The 20,678-nt window shown below is 41.5% G+C and overlaps 2 protein-coding genes across 3 annotated transcripts; one reads left to right on the forward strand and one right to left on the reverse strand.

Moving 5' to 3' along the window:
- Window positions 1–106: 106 nt before the first annotated feature.
- tm9sf1 (transmembrane 9 superfamily member 1) lies at window positions 107–10,361 on the reverse strand. Its single transcript, XM_030078942.1, has 9 exons — window positions 9,910–10,361; window positions 7,505–7,716; window positions 6,772–6,903; window positions 5,806–5,928; window positions 5,211–5,566; window positions 4,183–4,337; window positions 3,223–3,408; window positions 2,006–2,279; window positions 107–1,330 (listed from the first exon to the last, which is right to left on the reverse strand). Exons 2-9 carry the CDS (start codon window positions 7,709–7,711, stop codon window positions 937–939), a joined length of 1,827 nt encoding a protein of 608 aa, XP_029934802.1. The 5' UTR covers window positions 7,712–7,716; window positions 9,910–10,361; the 3' UTR covers window positions 107–936.
- A 294-nt stretch (window positions 10,362–10,655) lies between these two features.
- Window positions 10,656–19,261, forward strand: fen1 (flap structure-specific endonuclease 1). Of its 2 annotated transcripts, none has more exons than XM_030078944.1 (12): window positions 10,656–10,763; window positions 11,401–11,527; window positions 12,413–12,515; window positions 12,666–12,768; window positions 13,591–13,654; window positions 14,081–14,190; window positions 14,930–15,066; window positions 16,184–16,250; window positions 16,928–17,059; window positions 17,588–17,739; window positions 18,247–18,361; window positions 18,726–19,261. In XM_030078944.1, exons 2-12 carry the CDS (start codon window positions 11,446–11,448, stop codon window positions 18,801–18,803), a joined length of 1,143 nt encoding a protein of 380 aa, XP_029934804.1. In that variant the 5' UTR covers window positions 10,656–10,763; window positions 11,401–11,445; the 3' UTR covers window positions 18,804–19,261. The 2 variants fall into 2 exon arrangements, with proteins under 2 accessions (XP_029934804.1, XP_029934805.1); XM_030078945.1 differs by lacking the exon at window positions 10,656–10,763 and adding an exon at window positions 10,827–10,941.
- Window positions 19,262–20,678: the final 1,417 nt, after the last annotated feature.

Consider the following 20,678-nt stretch of genomic DNA (forward strand, 5'->3'; position numbering starts at 1 on the left):
ATGGCAAAAAGTTTCAGATAAATTCCTACACATGGTTCCAAGAAAAATCTGAAACTGTTGGTCTATGAGAAAACAACCCAGAGGTGATCACTGACAAATCAGAAAATATTGTAATAAAAAGCATTTTTATTGAAAAGATTGTATATTTACATCAGAACCAAAATCACAGTCAATGGTGACCACAGAACACAATGACAATGTTGCTCCCATCACCAGCATTTTGCAACAGCTCTTCATTGTACCACAAATCAGTCCTCCGCTCCACTGCAGGGCCACATGGAGCTTGGCAGGCCCAGTGCAAAATATAAAGCCATTTTCTATTTTTATTACCATTACTGTGTGTCTGTGAGGAGCAAAATGGCCATGTTATAATAAAATTTAAAACTGTAAAATTAATAAAAACTAAAAATCAACTCAGTTAACCTCAATGGGACAAGTAGGAAAAATAATTTGTAGAACCTGCCAAGCCTTGATGGGCCCTGCTGAGGCATACTTGATGCCAAACATCACATCTGCATCACACGATGACTCAACCATTCATGCACACCTCACCATACACATTTTTCCATTCACTCTCGATGGGACACAGTCATCCCTTTATTATGTAATATCCCCTTTTTCCTTTAAATACACACTGCCCGCTGTTTCACCTCACCCTTAATCTGTCCGTCCATCCATTTATTCAACCAACTATCCATTATCCCAACCATGACGGCTCTTATAGTCTTTCCATTAGCTCCTGCCAAATCAAGATAAAAGGCCCCTGTTTCTCCTCCCATTTACCCCATAGGAGGTGTGTGTGTGTGTGTGTGTGTGTGTGTGTGTGTGTGTGTGTGTGTGTGTGTGTGTGAAAGAGCAAGTAGGGAATGAGATTGTCCATGTGTGGTATGAGGACGAGTAATAAGAAATGTGTATGTGTGTGTGTCTGTCTCATCTCTAGTCCATCTTGAGGCTTCGGTAGATGTAGCGAATAAACGTCAGTGAGGCCCAGAACGACACGGTGCCCAGCATCAGCGAGAAGACCAGCGCCGTGAGCAGTGAGTAGCCGAAGAACTCGGCGCTCTGCACCAGGCCGCTCATGGACGACCGGTTGCGGTAGTAGAAGACGGAGTAGACGAAGATGAAGAGGCCTGTGGAGCCGGTGCTCAGCACGCTCCGCCACCACCACCGGTAATCCTCGCCGGACAGCAGGAAGTAGGTGAGCGCTACGGAGATGCAGGCGCCCACCGACAGGAGGATGGCAAAGACGCAGAGCAGGATGCCGTACAGGGTGTAGTGCTCTCGGCCCCAGACTGTGGCGAAGATGTAGTACAGCTCCACTGAGATGGCACTGAGGGAGAGACAGGGAGGGAAGGATAAAGCAAGAAAGGAGAGGGAGGCAGGGGATAGAGGGAGTGAGGCAGAAAAAGAACCATTATTGCACCAGTGAACTGAATTAAGAGTTCAACAGGGGGGTTTGGTTCAGTTGAGTGGATAATTCCTGCCAAAAAAAAAAAAAAAAGAAGAAAGAAAGAAGAGGATTGGGGGTGGGGTGGGGGCTGCTTCCCTTGCAGCAGTCTCACAAGAATGAGGTGAAATCCAGATCCAGACATCAGACAGGAAACAAAGTGCTGACTCAGTGCTGACTTCAAGCACAAGCAGTTAAACACAGCTGACATAAAAGTACAAACTCATTGTGGGATTCATGTATCATTTATACTCCCTTAGCCAACAAATTTTACAACGATGGGATAAGTTTTATATGTGAATATCAGCTTTTCTGAGGTGTATTTTGTGAAGAACTATATAACTAAATGACCTAGGTGTTCAAATAAAAATCATTTTTCAAGACTGTATGTCATTTTGGAGCGAAGCCCTTGAAATGTCAGCGTAAACTTCCCTTGACCAATTACTCTTCACGACCTAAGGTTACAAGAACATATCATATGCTTAATGTGTTCATTAGTGTACATAGATTAAATGGTATTCATTAACTGTCCAGCTCTGAAGACTCATCTGAACTCACCTGAAGGGCAGGAAGCCGCCGATGGCCATGTGCACGGCTGTGTGTTTGTACCAGGGCTGGGTGGGGATCTGCCGGGGGATGTTGCGGGTGCGGCAGGGCGCCTGGAAGCTGCCGGCCCGGTTCTTTCCCACAATGCCACCGATTACAGTGAGGGGGAAGCCCACCAGAACCCAGGCCCCCAGCAGCAGGAGCACTGTGGTGGCCGGCAGGGCCTGGGTGGAGCCACTCCACCAGTGGACCGAGTTCACCACGCTCCAAGTCAGGAACAGAGGAGCTGTGGGAAGGAAACGAAGTACATGACTCAATTTCTGGTCAGCAAAGAGGGTGAAAGCTCTAAGCTGCAAGAGACAATACTGAGCTCAGTCCTCGAGCAGCATTGCCTTCGAGGTGTGTCTCAGAAAGTTACCCTGTCACTGCTTTTATTGCACAAACATGGTGAATATGGAGAAAAAAATGAGATATGGTTCCATAATTAACTGAAAAAATATTGAAATCACAATTTTAACAACTGCAAATTTCGAATCAAAGCTGTAATTTCAGCTTCTTCAACAAAATACTCGTTGGCTGAATACATACAATACCAAGCCAGTCACGTTTCATTCTTGAGAAAAAGTCTGATGCATTTTCCCACTGACAAATATGTTAAAATAATTATTAACTGCACATGGAAAGTTTTTAAATAACAAACCTACAATATATTTTGTGTACTGAAAAAATAAAACAGATTGTGGAATACACATAATTAAAAAAAAAAGTTTCTTTTTTTCACTTTAAATTTTATTTAATTTTGTGACATTTCACTATTTTTCCTCACAACCAAAAATTCTATATATCTCCATTCATCAGTCAGCCAAAGTTCATCTGACAATACTGGCAATTTATTGTCTCTGTCTAGCTGCTATCATCTTGTAAAACCTGTGAGTTAAAGTTACACATTGTCATAATTTGCTTCAATGGGTAACCGTCTTGTATCTTCCTCATGGATCTCTCATTGTGGAACAACAGAGGAAAGAGGGAAGGATTAAAGAGGGTAGAAGTGGAGGAGACGGGAATAAAAGGGAAGTAAATCAACAACGGAGAAGGGGAATAACAGCAAGAGGAGCAAGAGGAAGTGAAGAAAGTCCAGACAGCATACAGGAGAGCGGGAGACATGAATGGACGAATGACGGCATTACTGGGCATGAGGTCGCCGTCACCGGGCCGGGCCGCTGACTCACCAGAGAAGAGAGAGGAGGTGAGGATGATGTTCCACACCCAGCGCTGGCCGTGGATCTGTGTGTAGAAGCTGCAGGAGACGTAGCCGGACACGCAGCTGGTCAGGGCGTACAGGACGATGGCCGCAGAGTTGATGGCGCCGTGGCGATGCACGTTGAACATTCCCAGCAGTGCCATGACGATGATCCCTGTAGAAACCAGCAAAAGGACAGTGTTAGTGGCAATGGGAAGGCTCTCTCTTGTTGTATTATCTTACCTGAGCACTTACCTAAAAATAAAAGGATTCTGTGACATTTCACATTTGTCAAAAAACTACACTGACAACAAGTAGCCACTCTTAGAGAATGCCTTCAATATGTGATTATTTGTTACGGTATACGCTACAAAAATTACACCACCTTCCTAATGTGAGTTTCACCTATTCTACTGTTGACGTAAGGCATAAAAATCCTTTGACCTGCCCTGGTCATGATTGAAATAGGTTAAATCAGTGAAATCAGTTGCAAAAATCACAGCTTTCACCAGGTCAGTCTCTCTTACAGAAAGAGCAGAGCTCCTTGGTTTTTTCCATAAACACCCGATGAAGTGAAATACTGTAGTTAAAATGCAACAGGAAATTTGTAAAGTCAGCGGCAAACAGTGTTGATTCACCGTTACTGAGGTAAACGAAGTGGCTGAACACACCACCTTATGTTTAGCTGCGTGTTTCGATGTGTGTTCGTCCAGCTACGCTCTGCGTTTCTGTGGTATTATCGGGTTTGGAGTTCTTATGTCACACTGCCATTCAGCACAAAGGAGCTGGAGCTACGGGTCAGCGCTGCCCGGAGAACCCCAGCGCTCGGTTTTCCAACAGAACAAAGAAAGAACCCGAGAGGCAGCCTGTGATTTGAAGTGTACCAGTGCTTTGTGTGTGTGTGTGTGTGTGTGTGTGTGTGTGTGGGTGTGTGAGAATGAACGCACACCTGTGGCTAGAGTAAGGAACTGAGCCCCGACTCCCAGCACGGCACACAGCAGGCTTTTGTAAGGGGGAAACCTGAATACGTCAGTGTGTATGATCTTCCAGCCGTTGTCTCCCTGGTCCAGATCGTCACAGCCGCCCTCCTCCTCCACATTGTACCTGCGGACGAGGCAAAGGTGCTTCAAGTCCCATAGCATGATCAGGTTCACGAGAGAGCGGCAAGACTGCTCTCCTGGTAGAAATCAGTGAGGCTTTTTCAGGAGCACGCCGCAGATCAGCAGAGTGAGAACAAGGTGGCTGCAGCTTCCATTTTATTTCACTGGTAACAGCACAATGAAACATGAGACCAATTCTACCATCAAAATGAAAGTGAGAATTAACGAGAATCTGTAACACTGATCAGAATACAAGAAAATGGTGAACCAAAAACAATTTTACACCTTGTCAAACTGAATTTGAGACTTAAATTTGATTAAAGTTTTTTGATTAAATCAGTGCACAAGCTATGTGATTTTGGGTCTTATCTAATTTTAACCCTGTGATTATGTAAGTTTTTTTCTTACACTTTTTATACTCATCTAATGTATTCATCTAATGAAAATATCTAAATATCTAAACTTTGATTATTTAGTTTTTGTTATTAGTTTTAATGTTCTCCTGTATATTATTTTGTGATGATTTACAATGAAATTTTGTGCATGTTTGCAAAATAAATAAATTAATTAAATAAATAAAAATAATTCATTATTTAAAAAATTAATTACATTTTTTTTAAAAAGCCTGACATTTAAGACTTTTTTTTTTTAATGGACCATACCAGTGATAGTAGAATGAATGGAAACCAAATGCTGGATAAAAGGCTTCAGAGCTGACTGACCATGCTGGCTTGTGTTTAGCAGTTTTCAAGAGCCTGAATTTAGACGATCAAGTTCAAAACCTGCTGAGACTTTTTCAGGACCTGCAGACACACCAGAGCAAACCGCCTCAATAATGCTGGGTCCCAAACTCCGACCAGTCGTTCTGCCAACTGACCTGGCGAAGTCGTTCTTGAGCACCCGCATGAGGATGATGATGACAAAGCCCAGCAGCAGCACCACCAGCACCAAGGAGTTGATGATGGACAGCCAGTGGATCTCCAGTGTCTTAGGGAAGAACGAGTAGTCTCGGAGGCGCTCAGCTCGCCGGGCGTGAGGCAGCGGCGACTCGAACCAGTGCACGCTGTAGGTGTGGGTCACCTTCAGGCCGCCGCCCCCGACCCCGACGCCCCCGACTGCGCCGCCCCCCTCCTCCAAAGGGACGGGCTTCACATCCTTCACTGAGACGTTGGCAAAAATCACAGAGTCGCCGTTGTACTCAATGTTGAAGTCAAGGTGAGTCCACAGGCCCACCTATTGGAGAGAGGAGAAGAGAAACTGAGAAAAATACACTGGAGTTTCACGATAGCCGCAAGAACTTTACAGAAAATGATATCAGGATTAAACAGACCCAATGTCTCTGTCCCCCACACACACATTTACACCATGACTGTGGAATCCAATCTACTCCTCGTCAATCTACTCCCTCGGTCTCTCACACCCACACAGCCACACATACACACACACACTCATGAACTCATCCACAGGTTCACCTTGTGACTGTGAGGCAGGAAGCCGCTCTCCTCCATGTATCCCACAAAGCCCCAAATTGGAATGTCATCCAGGACAAACTCAAAGTAGTACAGCTCCTCAATGGCCTCCCGAAGCTGATCCACCTGCCCAACACACACACACACACACACACAAGCAGTTACATCCCACCTGTTTTACTCGTGGCTACAATCCCTTGTCAGCTCTCTAAACCAGTTGAAAATGACACATTATGCACTGATTCAACTTGAATACTTGGGTAAAGTAAACAGACAGGCTGCTTGGTTTATTATGGATTTATCACTGAGTCCTGTGGCAGAGCTGTGAACCTAATTCAGTGAAATGTCTGTGATGGAACGTGACCACATGATAACCCAATTGAGGCGCTCGCCCGCTCTCCCCCACCCTCTAATCTCCAGTAGCTGCTCACCTAAAATAGCACAAGACAGTTTCATCAGATCCTGAGCTTTGGTAAATATCCTGCAAATCATGAAGGCAAGGACTTCTCAAGTTCAAACGTTAAAATAGAAACTAAACACTATTCAGTCACGTAGCTTTTAACCAGGTCTGCAATTCTGTTAGTATTCATTTTGTTGACAAAATCAAATCGAATCTTGATATAGACTCACTCTTCATTTCTCAGAGTTGCAGAGAATGATGATTTTGAAGCAAAAAAAAATGAAATGAGTTTGCTCTAATCTCAAAAACTGGGCTAAACTTTGTACAGACTGAAAAAGCGTGACCCTGCAGCTTCCACCATCTCACGATCAGTTTATGCCATACTAATGCCAGCCATTAAAAATCCAGGAAAGTCAATAAATAATACACATTTGCAATCATTAGTGCACAGCTCTCCTGAGGTTTTTTCCATGGTTTGAAAATTAACATTGATATTTATCCCATAACATCTGCCTGCAATGTGAGGTGTTAATACCACACTAAACAGGACCGATGCAAATAATAAATACCTGTTTCTCAGAGAGAGTGAGCTGGCAAAGTGTTTTTTTCTCTGTGTTTTCTTTGAAGCGAATGTGATATAATGACTCTGCCATCCTGTCGCCGTCCAACACCTCCCCCAGACTCAGGGACTTGTGGTGCACCTAACGAAAAAAAAAAGTGTTACAATATGAATGACAAACTGAAGGAGAAGCCCAGTACTGAGCATCGGCTGGTAATTCTGTCAGCTAGTCATTTCTTTAAAGCACATAACAGTGCTTTGTCGTCACAGCAGGTATTTGCAATGAAAAAACAAAAACAAATGCGTTTGGCCTCAATTGCACGTCATCATCGCTTCCGCCTGGTTTTACTGATACATCCTGAGAAGGTTACAGCTGTCATGCATTTAGCCGGCACGCTGCACTGTCACACTTCTCTGTCCGTGTTTACATTTCTGCAAAACCATGAGTCATCAATTAAGCCCTCATTTCCATGTCATGGGGAGTTTGAACAAGGGGACAAAAAATGCCTCTTTTCATGGCAGGAGTTATTCTTCGAAAGCAAAGCATATGCACAGGCAGAGAGGATGAACCAACAGGGGAATCATAAATACAGAAATTACGTAAATAATTTAAGCAAGCACATTTGAGTGGTTAATTACACAATTTCATACAACAACATTTTATATGGTGTGACAAACATCTACAGTTGCTCTAAGAGTTACATCAGCCCAGTAAATCCCAGCCAATCGCAACAAAGACTGACCTTCTCTGGTCTGCAAACAGGCAGAGTGTAGTAGTGATACGTCTCCTGTGGGTTATGGTAAGGGCCCACTTTATTGACATACAGAGTCACGTTATCCCCCCGCTTGTAGCCGAGTGCCCAGCCCGGCAAGAGGCACAGGACCAAGACGCAGTACAGGCCCATCGTCCTCTGGCAGCCACCTGGCAGGTGTCCTATTCCGAGCTGCATAACCCCTGGAGCGGAGACACACGCTTCATCAGTTCATTTGGGACACACACGTCTTTCTGCCTGGAATAAACTGCGCTCTGTCCACGCTGACATGTCGGTATGTGAGGGCTTATGCATCCAGTGGTACGAACAGAGAATTTTATGCAACGTCACACCTACAAAGTTATAGCAGACTCTGCAGAAAATTGAGAAACACAGTTAGACTGTGTTGTGACACACGATGTAACTGCACCAGATGTCATCAGGTTCACCCGTCAAGGATGTGACTGGCCTCTGTCCATTCTCAGCTGTCTGTCATGAGTTTGTAAGACATGTATCATAGTTAATAAGTCAGATATATGACCAACATGTCTATGTAAACAGGCAAATGTATCAATAATAACTTGACCAGCCATATTGCTTCATTATAATTTTGGATCTCATGCACCAAAATATTAGCCATTTGTAGATTTTCCTGCATGGCCAGTCCACGTCTTATGGAAACTATGAGCCAAATCACATGAGCATATACTCTTTATCTGTTAATGACAGGGTGGATATACCTGCATGTATTATGAGTGTGTGTGCGTGTGTATTCTATGACTGAATTCATTATACTTGTGTAATAGATGGGTAATTATTACATTACAATTTCATGCCTCCATATTTATGCCAGATATCTCAATAGCGATATGATATATGATATGACTATGGGCTCACACTTATTTGAGATTTTAAGTGTAGCAACAGTGAGAATTATGCATTCTTGAAAAAAACAGTATAATAATACCAAATGGAAATAGAAAATGCAGTTACTTCACAAAGTATTTTATTGATCAGAACAGACCAATCAGTATCTTAAGCTAACCCTAATTCTGATGTGTCTGATGAATCTCATGCATGTTCATATCCAGATTATGTTTCTTTTTTCTTAAATTATTGGTGTAACACATACAAATTGTGTACTTATTTCCAGTGATGTCTGCCAGGAGAATGCCACTTTTCAAGAGATTTTTAAGGCAATTCTCCTTCATATTTCCCTGCTAATTTTAACTTGCAACTTTTATAAAGTTTCTTATATGTATAAATAATCAAACCAAGCCACATGTACGGTGAGAGCAACATTAGTCATCTACGTTGTCTCATAACTGATCATGTATCAGCACTGCTATGCTGGGATGAGAAAGAGGCAAGAAAAGGCAAGCGTCTCCGTCTTTTTGCAAATGTCAGATTGAGATTAAGATGCATTAACCATAACTATTAAAATGTATAAGTGTTATCCATTGAACTACATGAACAGTGGTCTAGAATCACTGGTGAGGTCTCACTGAAGCATAAATGTCATTGTTGTTCACTTATGTTGAATGTTGACATTTTTACGTTCCAATGTCAACAACAGCATTGGGCGCACCTCTCTCTTACTTTCAAAAGTAGTCTCACCTACCTGTTGTGGTTCTAATGTGTATAAATTCATGAAAATGTTAAAATATTTTTTATTCTGCATCCACCAACTATTTAAATGTTGCAAAATTGCAAAAAAGAGCAATAACAAGGATTGAAAGGAAGACAAAATAAGATGTTGTGGATGGTGGATCCCTCAGGGCACCTGCTATCAGAAATTTAGGAGGTGCCGGTCAAACATGTTTGTCCTGATTTAGTATTTTCCATCAAGTCTTGAGCTGCTGACTGAGCACGAGGATCCAGCTCAAGAGGTGCAACAGAAAACATGTTAAGATGAAGATAATTTGCTGTTCTGTAAACTTTAACACAATTTGGATTTGGGAGACTAACAACACAAGAGCAAATGAAACTTCACAGCTCAGTGCAGCAATTTCAACTGAGTAAAATCAAATTATTCCTCAACTTAGTGGGGGACCCCCTGGAGCCCTCTTAAGGACCCCATGGTGGCCCCCAGACCGTAGTGTGAGAACTACCATGCAAAGTAAGAGCAAGGTTGAGTGTCAAAGTGCCACAAAACAATGTTAAGTGTACTGGATTGTTTTGGTTGATGACTAATTGTTAGTAGGGGCATCACTGATTACTACCGAGAGACAAACGACTCATCTACATTAATACTGAATAATTTAAGAGCTGAACTTAAATGTGCAGATTCATCAAAAGACAAACTGGCTGCGATGAAACAATGAAAGTGTGGAGTCTATCAGTCCTGCTGGTGCGTCACTACAGTCCTGAAAGGCTGCAGATCTAACAAAACCTGCCTGTCCGCCGGATTTTTCGGATTCCAGGCCCCAAGAGTCTCCTCTCTCCTCGGGTATGCGCCGAAAGACAGGCTCCAAATCTAAACCCGTGCGAACATCTTGGAAAAAAATCTCCTTTCTTCACCCAAAGTGTCAGGCCTAGGCATTCATGATGCACATATCCGGGAACACCGAGTACTTTTATCGACACATGAGCCGAGGTTGAAGAAGGGGACCGACTCCACGTCACCTCGAAAAATAAAAATAATGACGATTCGGCTGAGTTTTCCGGAGTGGGCGGGGACAGCGGCAGCACTCCTCCGGCCTTACCTTACCGCCCACCGGCGACCACTCGCACTCAAATGCCTTTTCTAATGAACGCAGGGATATATTGTATTCATTTATTCATTCCAGTTAAACCTGTTTATCTCGTTACCTGAGCGGCTCTGTGTTATTTTGCCGTGTTGACCGGATTTCCGTCAACCTGAACGAGCCAATGAGATCTACCGCTGGCACTTCCCCTTTTCAAACTCAGACCAAAGCAAGCGGCACCGCAAAGTCGATGTGCCACTCTCACTTTTTTCAAAATCTTTATTTCAAGTCAGGAATAAAGAAGATGACAGCATTGTTTACAAATATATGAAGCAGACAATAAAACGGGATAAAGAGAGAAGTGTGGTAGAACGCAGCAAAGCTAACAAAAAAGATAAGTGGTAAAAAAAAATTTATAAATTAAATCGAAAACCGCTATTCCTAATTGTGCTATCATCGATCGCTCGTTGCGTGATGCCTGCTTTTTGGTTTCCCGCGAAACAGACGTGTTTTCCTCGCGCCACAGCCACCGGGACAAGCAACCGCGAGAGCAGCAGCATCTTGTGAGTTCATGCAAACAACAGCACATCTTAACTTAATTCACTTTCGACGTTTAACCAAATTAGTGTGCACTATTGTCTCCGCCGCATCGTTAAGCCCATATCAGTAAATTTGTAGTTTTGTTGTTGTGGTTTTTGTTTTGTTTGCCTCTTCCAGTGGAGCTGCGACAATCAAGCCAGGGCACGTTACCTCCTCTGCACCCCGGACTCCATCCAAAAAGTCTGGCAGTTTGATGTGGCCTTTTGTTTTTGCAAACGCAAACATGGTGACTTTATAGTTAAGGTTTTATGATTTTTTTTAGAAGCCACAGGTCAAGCCGGCGTGCACTGGATACTTGAAGCAGCACGTACCAGCTCTCAGAAATGGACCACATTTTCCACCAGCAGTGTGCATCAGCTGTAAAAGTTGATATGTCACTCAAATATGAGCTGGTTGGTGTACTGGATGTATGCCGGAGTGAAGAGTAGACCATATGCAGCCCATTAAGGTCTCATCCCTGCTCTGAGATTAACATTGTAGCATGATAAGCAGATCAGCTGCCAAAGTGACCTGTTTTTTGAATGGAGTTCGGTGTGACGCTCTTTACATATAAGACAGAGCTGAGCTTCTGGGAGCTGACGCTGTTTCCTTGTTTTCCAGGGTTTTGGGATTTGACTCGGTGAAGCTGAGGTCTAGTCTGCCGCGATGGGAATACACGGGCTTGCCAAGCTGATTGCTGACCAGGCTCCTGGTGCCATAAAAGAGCAGGACATCAAGAACTACTTTGGTAGCTACCTGACAGTCCCCAGTCGATACCTGGATGTTGATCATGTGACCTGTATTAGAGATGAGATTAGATATAATTTGAATGATCTCCTCGGGTTAATTGGGCTGTCATTGCAACAAGTAGTAAGATGATAATACCGAGAAGAGACTATAAAGAAACTATTCTAATCTTTCTACAGTGTTTATATTGCTCTTGGTACTGTTATCTGTATATACTGTTTATTGTGTAAATTGTGCTTCGTATCTTGCTATCCACTTTGCTGCTGTGATGCGTGACATTTCCCCACCGTGGGACTAATAAAGGAATATCTTATCTTATCTCTTATATCTTATCTTATCTTAATAGTCAGCTGTAGTAGTGGCAGGCCTGTCAGTCTGTAACTGCACTCTAATCAGTGAGCAGTGCTGTTCTTTCAGCCCCAATCCAGCTGGTTGTCATCCTCATCCTCTCAGTTTGTTGTGCACCTCTAGTATTTTTGTGGAATGATCAAAGATCTTCGCTTTTCTCTGACTAAACAAGACAAAACAAATGTCATGGATGTTTGTCAGTGATGTTTTTTTTTTCTTTTGCTTGTTTATTGGCAAACTAGTCTACTGACAGATCTGTCTTTGAAAGAATAGATAGATAGATAGATACTTTATTCATCCCGAAGGAAATTCACAGTTTTCAGCAGTATCAGAATAGTAGCTGATATAGCAAATTTGAGGCCTTGTCTTGCCTAATTCAGACAGATAATGGAGGTAAAAGACAAAATTCAACTGAAGGGACTTTCTGTCCATGAACACAAGATACAGACTCTTATTAATCTTCCCCATGTGTCAAAATCAATTGTAATGTTTTTGCTTCAGTTGGATGACTTTGCTGTTCTGTATGTGCCACTTACAGGGAGGAAGATTGCTATTGATGCCTCCATGTGCATCTACCAGTTCCTGATCGCTGTGCGACAGGATGGCAACGTTCTGCAGAATGAGGATGGGGAGACAACAAGGTAGTATCCCTACACTCAACAAGATTTTTTTTTTTTTTTTTGTAGTTAATACTTATTTTGAGGAAACTGTGATCCAAGAGCAGAGGGAGTGCAGATGTGGTTCCAGAGGCAAAGGGACTTGACCAGTCAATTTCTTGCTCTCTTCCTCAGCCACCTGATGGGAATGTTTTACCGGACGATCCGCATGCTGGAGCACGGCATCAAACCTGTGTATGTGTTTGACGGGAAGCCCCCACAGCTCAAGTCTGGGGAGGTGAGTGTGTGAGGCCCTTCTGATTATTGACAACATCTTTGGTGCTAAGTGCTAAGATCACCCGTCAGTCAAAGCATGTGGCCACTACGTACGTAGACTGCTGCAGCGTGGAGTTTCTGCAGGTGGAGCTCTTGTCTTGGCTGGCAGCTTAAAGCAGCAAATGTAAACACGGTCATTCACAGGTTATAAACTGAGTGACTGCTGGGTTATATCAACTGGAAATTGTCAGGAGCAAAATAGGAATTTATTATGACAACATCACAGATTATTACAGTAATTACCATCACATTGCTATTCAAATTAATTTTAAAAATCTGTTTCAACCAGGGATGCACATCATCAGTATCGGCCAATATCAGCTTTAAAATGAAAAACTGGCAGTGGCCTAACAAAAAAAAAAAAAAAAAAAATTCTGCTGTTATTTAAAATAGGTCAACTTACATCGGTTGTTGCTTTTGTCAGGATTGTCTCAGGGAGGTCATCATCCAAGCCTGTTCAAGCTCTTTGAATCTCTCAGTGTTGTTTGACAGAAAATGTTATAAGTATTATAGGTTCAAATAATTGAAATTATTTTGCCCAGTGAATGTGTACATTGTGAAAAGCATTGTGTTGTATGTCTGCATCTGCCAGTGGGGCTTCACATAATATTTCCACTGCAGGAGAGACATGATGTTCTCATATGTGCATGTATTGGTATCTGCAACTGGATAAAAGAGTGGGAAGATATCAGCAAAAATCCAGTATTGTGCATCCCTAGTTCTGTTAATCCTCTGCCGCTCATTTTCCTCATCTTCTCTCTCTGGATTGTTACTCGTCCTGCAGCTGGAGAAGAGAGGGGAGAAGAGAGCTGAAGCTGAGAAGCTGCTTGCCCAAGCTCAGGAAATGGGTACGGTTGCTCTTCTGTAACATCTGTGTATAAAACTAGCTGTGCTGTGCTGGCTGTGCCACATTTGACCCCTTTTTACGTAAATATATATGCAGGCAGCAGCCAGGACGTATGGTGAGGGAGACTGTCCTCCAGCTGAAAGGCTCGGGGTTACTTAAATGATTACAGAAGCCAGAAACACAAAACACAGCACAGAATCAGAAACAGACTAAACATTGTGCACAAGTGTAAACAAACTTGTCTGCTTTTTATCATAGTTTTAATGATAATCCAGTTGGATGTAAGAATCCTTATGAGTTGAAGTAGATTTTTTTTATTGCTATAGTTCAAATAATAAAGATATAAAAAGAGTTTGTAAACACTCCTCCACCATGGCCATGTGTTGATGTGTTAAAAAGTGATGACGTTCTTATTGTGCCAACGCAGGGGAGCAGGAGAACATCGACAAATTCACCAAGCGGCTGGTAAAAGTCACCAAGCAGCACAACGACGAGTGCAAGAAGCTGCTGACTCTGATGGGCGTGCCCTACATCGAGGTCAGATCCCGTCTCCCTCTGCACCGGCTCGCAGGCTGGCTGTCAATGTGTTTCCACGAGCTCTACCTATGTCATCATGGAAAACCCGGGAACATTAAAATTTAACTTACCACGGCCTGGAAACACTTGGAAAATCAAACATAGTCATAGTTGGGGCATGTCATGGAAGTTTTAAGATAATCTTTTTTTTCTGTTGCTTATTTATTGTCAACCTTGTCTGCTGACAGATTTGTCTTTGAATGAACAATAGCTGATATAGCAAATTTTCTAATTGGAGAGGTCTTAAATAATAGCTGGAGTGAGCCAAATAAAGGCCTCCCACAGACAAGAAAATGCAATATTTGAATGTAAATAGCAAATATGAGTCATGGAAATGCATTATTACCATACAGCATGTACTTTGGTGGTGAAGTTTTTCTCCTAATAAGCTGAAAATTTATCACCATAATATAGCGGAAAAAGGGAAAACGTTTTTTACGAATATCTATTATGGGTGTAAGAAAATATTGATGCACTTGATTGTTGCAATATTATTTTTCTGATACTATATTGATTCTCAAAAGCACTGCTGATTTTTAATTAACCATCTTGATCTCTGCTGTGGTCGCCCGTGACCTCGGCTGACATCCTGACGGGATGAAAAAAAAAGCTAAAACTGGTGTTAAATGTACTCCAGTGAAATGCCTCCTCTTCTCAGAGGGACTGTTGATTAAGACAAGTATTTTGTGTTTTCCCTCAGGCTCCATGTGAGGCCGAGGCCAGCTGTGCCGCTCTGGTTAAAGCAGGGAAAGTCTTTGCCACAGCAACAGAAGATATGGACGGACTGACCTTTGGGACAAACGTCCTGCTCAGACACCTCACCGCCAGCGAAGCAAAGTACTGCTGCTCCTGCATCCTGCTACTTCCTGTTACTGTAGCGTAGATTTCTGAGGCCCAGAGGGCAGGGATCTTGGTCTTGACCTCCTTTGCTGTTGCCAGAGCATTTGGAGCGCTTGAAGTCTTTAAAATATCTTAAATTCAGTTGTAAATTTGAATTTCTTGAAGACTTAATTTCAACAGAAACATTTTATCTAATTTCATTTCACCATCTTAGTTTTGTCAAAATGAATCAAGTTGTTCTGCGTCAGAGTCAGTAATTCTGAAGTTAGAAAACTCTAAGCTTACTGCTGAAGTCAAAGTCACAACCGCTCTGATATTTAACTGCTACACCATTTGGGAAAATGCCTCTTTCACTCTTTCAATTTATACTTACCTATAGAGACAAATCCAAGAAAACCCTCATCTGTCCCAAATTATGTGATTTTAAAAAACAGAAAAAAGTAATGCTTACATTTCTTCCAGTACCATCTTGCTAATCCAACCTAAAGGAAATTTCTAAGTTTATAGAATCCTTTAGTTAATAGCTGACCGTATTCCTTCCTAAAACTGACCTATATTCTGGACCAATTATATAGAACTTCCCTTATATTTACCTTAAATAAGAAAAGGACAGATAAGTTTTAAATCTTGTTAAATTTGTATTTAAAAGGTAATGGAAAGCCTCTCTGATGCCTGTAGATGTGCTGGTTTTGATCCTAGTCCAGGGTGAAATCTAATGCTGGGTTGGGTGTCACCATTCACACGTGTCTTCATGGTGATGACTTTTTGTGGTTGCGCTCCATTCAGTGTTGAATAAATGCAGGACTAACTTTGCACTACATACTGCTACTACCACTCCCACAAAGCCATCCATCAAAGGATCAGGTTTATTATATTCTTCCCAGTTTCCTTAAAGTGTGTTTGTTTCAGCAACTCACCATTTATCAACTATGGTAGATCTTTCTTTGTTTATGATCATTTGAGTTCTGGTCAGCTGTGCAAAGCCTGCAGCCAAAAATACTTGTTTTTCAGTCATTTCAATAGCATAGCATTGTTTTATTGCAGTGAGTAACAGGGTTGTTAAAGAGACATATCATGTAAGAAAATCTGATTTCATTCTTCCCGTCTGTTCCAGGAAACTTCCTATACAAGAGTTCCACTTCAGTCGCATCCTGCAGGACATCGGCCTGACCAACGAACAGGTAGAGCATTCTCTGTTTAACCCAAAGACGTCCTTATATTCATATCTTCATTTAAAGTTCTTCAGTAATGGAGACAGGAGCCCATCTAGTGTGACCTGTATGCAACATAAAAATAACAATGTATATGATTGATGGTTTGGGTGAGCCTCCCTCCTTCCCTGTGCACACTTTGGCCTTGGCATTCACTGCCCTCCAGCTTTGACTGATGAAGTTTATCACGTCCCATGGAGATATTTTGTTGTTGGATGCCGTTGTCAACAACAGAACAAATTCAGAACAAATGACGCTGCTCGTCCCCGTCAGAACTGTCCTTTCAGTTGTCACTTGATTCATCACTGCCATTATTATAAACACAATCATCAGTCTTGTTTTTCCCACAGCACTGTGGGTATCGAGAGATTTGACACCCACTTCACCTTTATAGTTTTTGAGTGATCAAGTGTCATAATGTTTTGAGAAACATTTTTAGAAAGAGTGCATGTTTACCGAGTAGTATCTAATTAATAAAGGGAATTTAAAGTGTCACTGCTGTCAGTATTCAACTGTCTCACACAACTCAAAATCCTCCTCTGGTATTCATGGAGAAGTAAACATCATCAGCATTAATGCTCTATTTGGGACTGCCCTGTTCTTGTCCTCATGTTAACGCCTGTGCCTTTTCCCAATGTCCATTGCAGTTCATAGACCTATGCATTCTGCTAGGCTGCGACTACTGCGGCACCATCAAGGGCATTGGCCCCAAGAGAGCCATCGATCTGATCAAACAGCACGGCTCCATCGAGGAGATCTTGGAAAACATCGACCTCAGTGTGAGTTCATGTTTGCTCGGCCTGCAGCTGAGCAAGTTTGGACAAAAGTATCCATCAAGTGACACATGAAATGTTCAGTTTTCCCACTGGGCCTGGAGTTCTTTGAATATCATGTAATTTCTTTTTCAGTTTGGGAGTATCAGTGAAATTCTACAAATGGGTCGATTTTACAGGAATATGCAATAACTGGTTTCACAACCTGTTTCACATTTTGAATGCACTCGATGGTGGTTTTCTGCTGTTGTTCTCAGCAGCCGAACAACATTGAGCAACTGGGAAGGAAAAACATGTTAGAATCATAAAAGTGAAGGAAAAGCCCAGGGATTTTCTACATCAGGTGTAATTTTGTATGTTATCTGCCACAGTGCAAATGATTTAGTAATTACCAAGATTGCTTGATTGTTTTCTTTCTTAAACACACATACATTTGTTCAGTCTTTCATTTATATCATTCAGTAAAGATTCCATAAGTTTAATTAACTGACCTGACACTGTGTCCTCATGTTTGTCTTATGTGCACCCATGCAGAAGCACCCTGCTCCAGAGGACTGGCTGTACAAGGAGGCCAGGGGGCTGTTCCTGAAGCCCGACGTGGTGGACTGCTCCTCGCTGGAGCTGAAGTGGAACGAGCCGGACGAGGAGGCACTGGTCCAGTTCATGTGTAACGAAAAACAGTTCAGGTACTTTTTTTTTCATTTTAAAAGTCAGCATTTGCAACTGCATATTAGCTAAACAGTAAGAAAACAAACCTACTCGCCAACAATATCATTTAATCATTTTGGTTCTCGTCACTGAAGAATGGCATGAATCTGCTCACAGTCAAATAGCTTTGTTCAGGTAAAATCACAATAATTTAAGTGCTGTGTTCATAATGTAAGACATGGATGACGTGGTGACAGTTTTGGGCATTTAGCTGACGCCCTCCTCCAGAGCAGGTCACGCCAGGTGAAGCGTCTTGCTCAAGGACTCTTGGTTGTCATGGAGCAGCCTCTCTGACCACTAGGCCGCACTGTTGGCCAGGTTCAGCTTTCTTAGAGCCCGTAGTCACTGTCACAGTCTCAAAGGACTAACAGGCCCACAGGTCATGAGTTTTAACTGTAAAGACACCTCAGCACACTCATTTCAGTTCAGTTCAGTTTTGCCCTCCGCTCATTTTTGTGTGTTTGTGTGTTTGTGTGTGTCTGCAGCGAGGACAGGATCCGTAATGGCTACAAGAAGATTGTGAAGAGCCGACAGGGCAGCACTCAGGGACGACTGGACTCCTTCTTCACTGTCACCGGATCATTGTCGTCGAAACGCAAGGTAGCTACTGCAAGCAGACAAAGAATTTAAGTAATTAGGTGAACTGGTCAATTAATGGACTAGTTAGTTAAATTCGGCTGCATTGTATGTGGCATGTGGGACATATGTTTGAGTCTGTATCTTATTTTCTTCTGCTTGAATTTTAATCCTGAAGCATAAAATGCTCCTGTAGGTTTCCAGCAGGCTCATGCCAGTGTTTTTATTGTGCTGCTATATTTGTCCTGATTGAGTGTGTATCGTGTCCTTGTCCAGTTCCTGTTTTCTCAGTGTTACAGTAAGCCCCTATCGTCCACGTTCAGCAGGCTGTCTTCACTGTTGTGCTGCATGTTGGACTAATCTGCTGTGTGTCTGTTTTCTCATTTAGGAACCCGAGATTAAAGGATCAGCGAAGAAGAAGCAGAAGACTGGAGCCACGCCAGGCAAATTTAAGAAGGCCAAATAGACTTCAGAGAGGAAGCGAGACGAGGCAGCAGGAAGTTGCAAAATATGAGTTTACCCATTGTTGTATTGTACATTGGCAACCGTTTTTCTGTGTATGTTTGTTTGTTGAAAAGTCAGCAGGAGTAACGAGGACTGTTTTACCTGACTCAAAAACTCAATCAACAATAGCTTTTAGGAAAGTGTGTCTTTTCTGTAAAGGAATAAAAGTTAGGAAGGCTTTTTGTGATTATTTTCTTTCTTTGTTTTTTTTATACGATTTCCTTCCTTCTTTCCGTACCTCACATAGTAGCATTTGCATTTTGTCAAATCATTACAACGACCTCCAACCAGAGGCACAGAGACTGAACAACAGCTATACTTTATTTAAAATCCACATGAGTACATGAAATACAGACAGATTCCGTTTTGCATGATCTTGCTCACTGTTGTTAACAAGATCTCTCCATTTGGCAAAAAAAAGGAAAAGTTGACAAGTCTGAATAAAGTGAATGAATTTGATTTTTTTCCCCTCAAGATCTTTCCTCTGTTGGATTAAAATCTATATAATCCCCAGTTTTAGGCAGGAAGACAACTCTCACAAGTGCAGTCAATCTACTGGGAATAAATTATCACAAAGCTCAGCAGTCTGAGCATCCTCGCTACTGAATGAAGAGAGCACTGGTCAAAATAATTTTTAACAAGCTGTATATTGTTTTGAAATGAAGGCTTGGGCCCAGACGTCAGAAAACTGCTTTTTCTACTGCTGGAAAACGTCACGTTTCCTAGAAGGCTGAACAAATTTAATCTACAAACCATGTGTTGTCATGGTGCAGTGTCATGTTCATGTCAAAGATGCCACTCCTTATTATGGCAACATTTTAGAATAACCATTACTAACTGGTAAATTGATAGTTAATTAAACTTAAATTAAATATGCATTTTACTGAAATAATTCAGAATGTTTACTCATTACATAGTTAACTACTTGTTAACAATCTATTGTATCATTATGCTATTTTATATACTATATTAAGTATTTCTTAATGAATACCAAATTGTGTGTAAATAATACTAACATTACATAGATGGACCATATTTTAGAACATACTGTGAACGGGCAATAATTGTTTTTGATGGGTATTAAAACGTTACTACAGATTTTAATAATCCTTAAATAATACGTAATAGTTACTAGTGCATCTTTAAATATTATTTGGGTGGAGTTTATAAAGTTTAACATTTTTAATTAAGCTGTTGAAGCTTTAAACTTGTAGTGGTCTATGGCGACTTGAATCCCAGAGTCAGTGCCTGGAGTCATATTCATAAATTAATTATAGGCAGTAGTTGCAACTTTATAACAACCATCCAAATAATGTTTATAGAGAATTTACAAATCAGTTATTACGGATTAATAAAGTGTTATCAAATAGCTGATCCATTTTTCTGTGCAGGTAGTTGTTTTACACATGATTTCTTCAAGGTTTACAAATCATTAGGTAGTCATTAATAAATAATTAATACTATGTATGAACTGTTATAATGTGTGCAACAATAAACTGTAAAAAAAAAAGTTTACTGTAGAATACATACATAACATTATTACTTATCATTTCATTGTTTGCTAATTGCAAAATAACTATTAACTAAAGTGTAATTAACATTAACAACATTATATAAAACAAACAATTATCATTAAATTAATGATTGTTATTATGAAGTGTTACCCTTATTTTTAAGTTTTGAAAAATGAAAAATAGGTTTTCAGAACTGATCAAATTAGATATTTTTCCTGGCATGAAAATGTGATGTGGATGTGACTCAGCAGCAGCGGGCCGGCAGTCGTCGTAACTTTTGCGTTATCTCATCAACTTTTGCCCGTCAGCATCAACTTCTCAGC

Source organism: Myripristis murdjan, chromosome 20, assembly GCF_902150065.1.
Source record: "Myripristis murdjan chromosome 20, fMyrMur1.1, whole genome shotgun sequence".
NCBI lineage: Eukaryota > Metazoa > Chordata > Actinopteri > Holocentriformes > Holocentridae > Myripristis > Myripristis murdjan.

Coding starts and splice junctions, on each gene's coding strand:
- tm9sf1 (XM_030078942.1), bottom strand. CDS start 7,711: ATGCAGCTCGGAATAGGACACCTGCCAGGTGGCTGCCAGAGGACGATG. Junction 3,409..4,182: donor GTTCCTTACTCTAGCCACAG/GTGTGCGTTCAT, acceptor TGGTTTCTACAG/GGATCATCGTCATGGCACTG. Junction 2,280..3,222: donor CACCTCCTCTCTCTTCTCTG/GTGAGTCAGCGG, acceptor TCCTTCCCACAG/CTCCTCTGTTCCTGACTTGG.
- fen1 (XM_030078944.1), top strand. CDS start 11,446: ATGGGAATACACGGGCTTGCCAAGCTGATTGCTGACCAGGCTCCTGGT. Junction 13,655..14,080: donor TGCCCAAGCTCAGGAAATGG/GTACGGTTGCTC, acceptor GTGCCAACGCAG/GGGAGCAGGAGAACATCGAC. Junction 18,362..18,725: donor CATTGTCGTCGAAACGCAAG/GTAGCTACTGCA, acceptor TTTCTCATTTAG/GAACCCGAGATTAAAGGATC.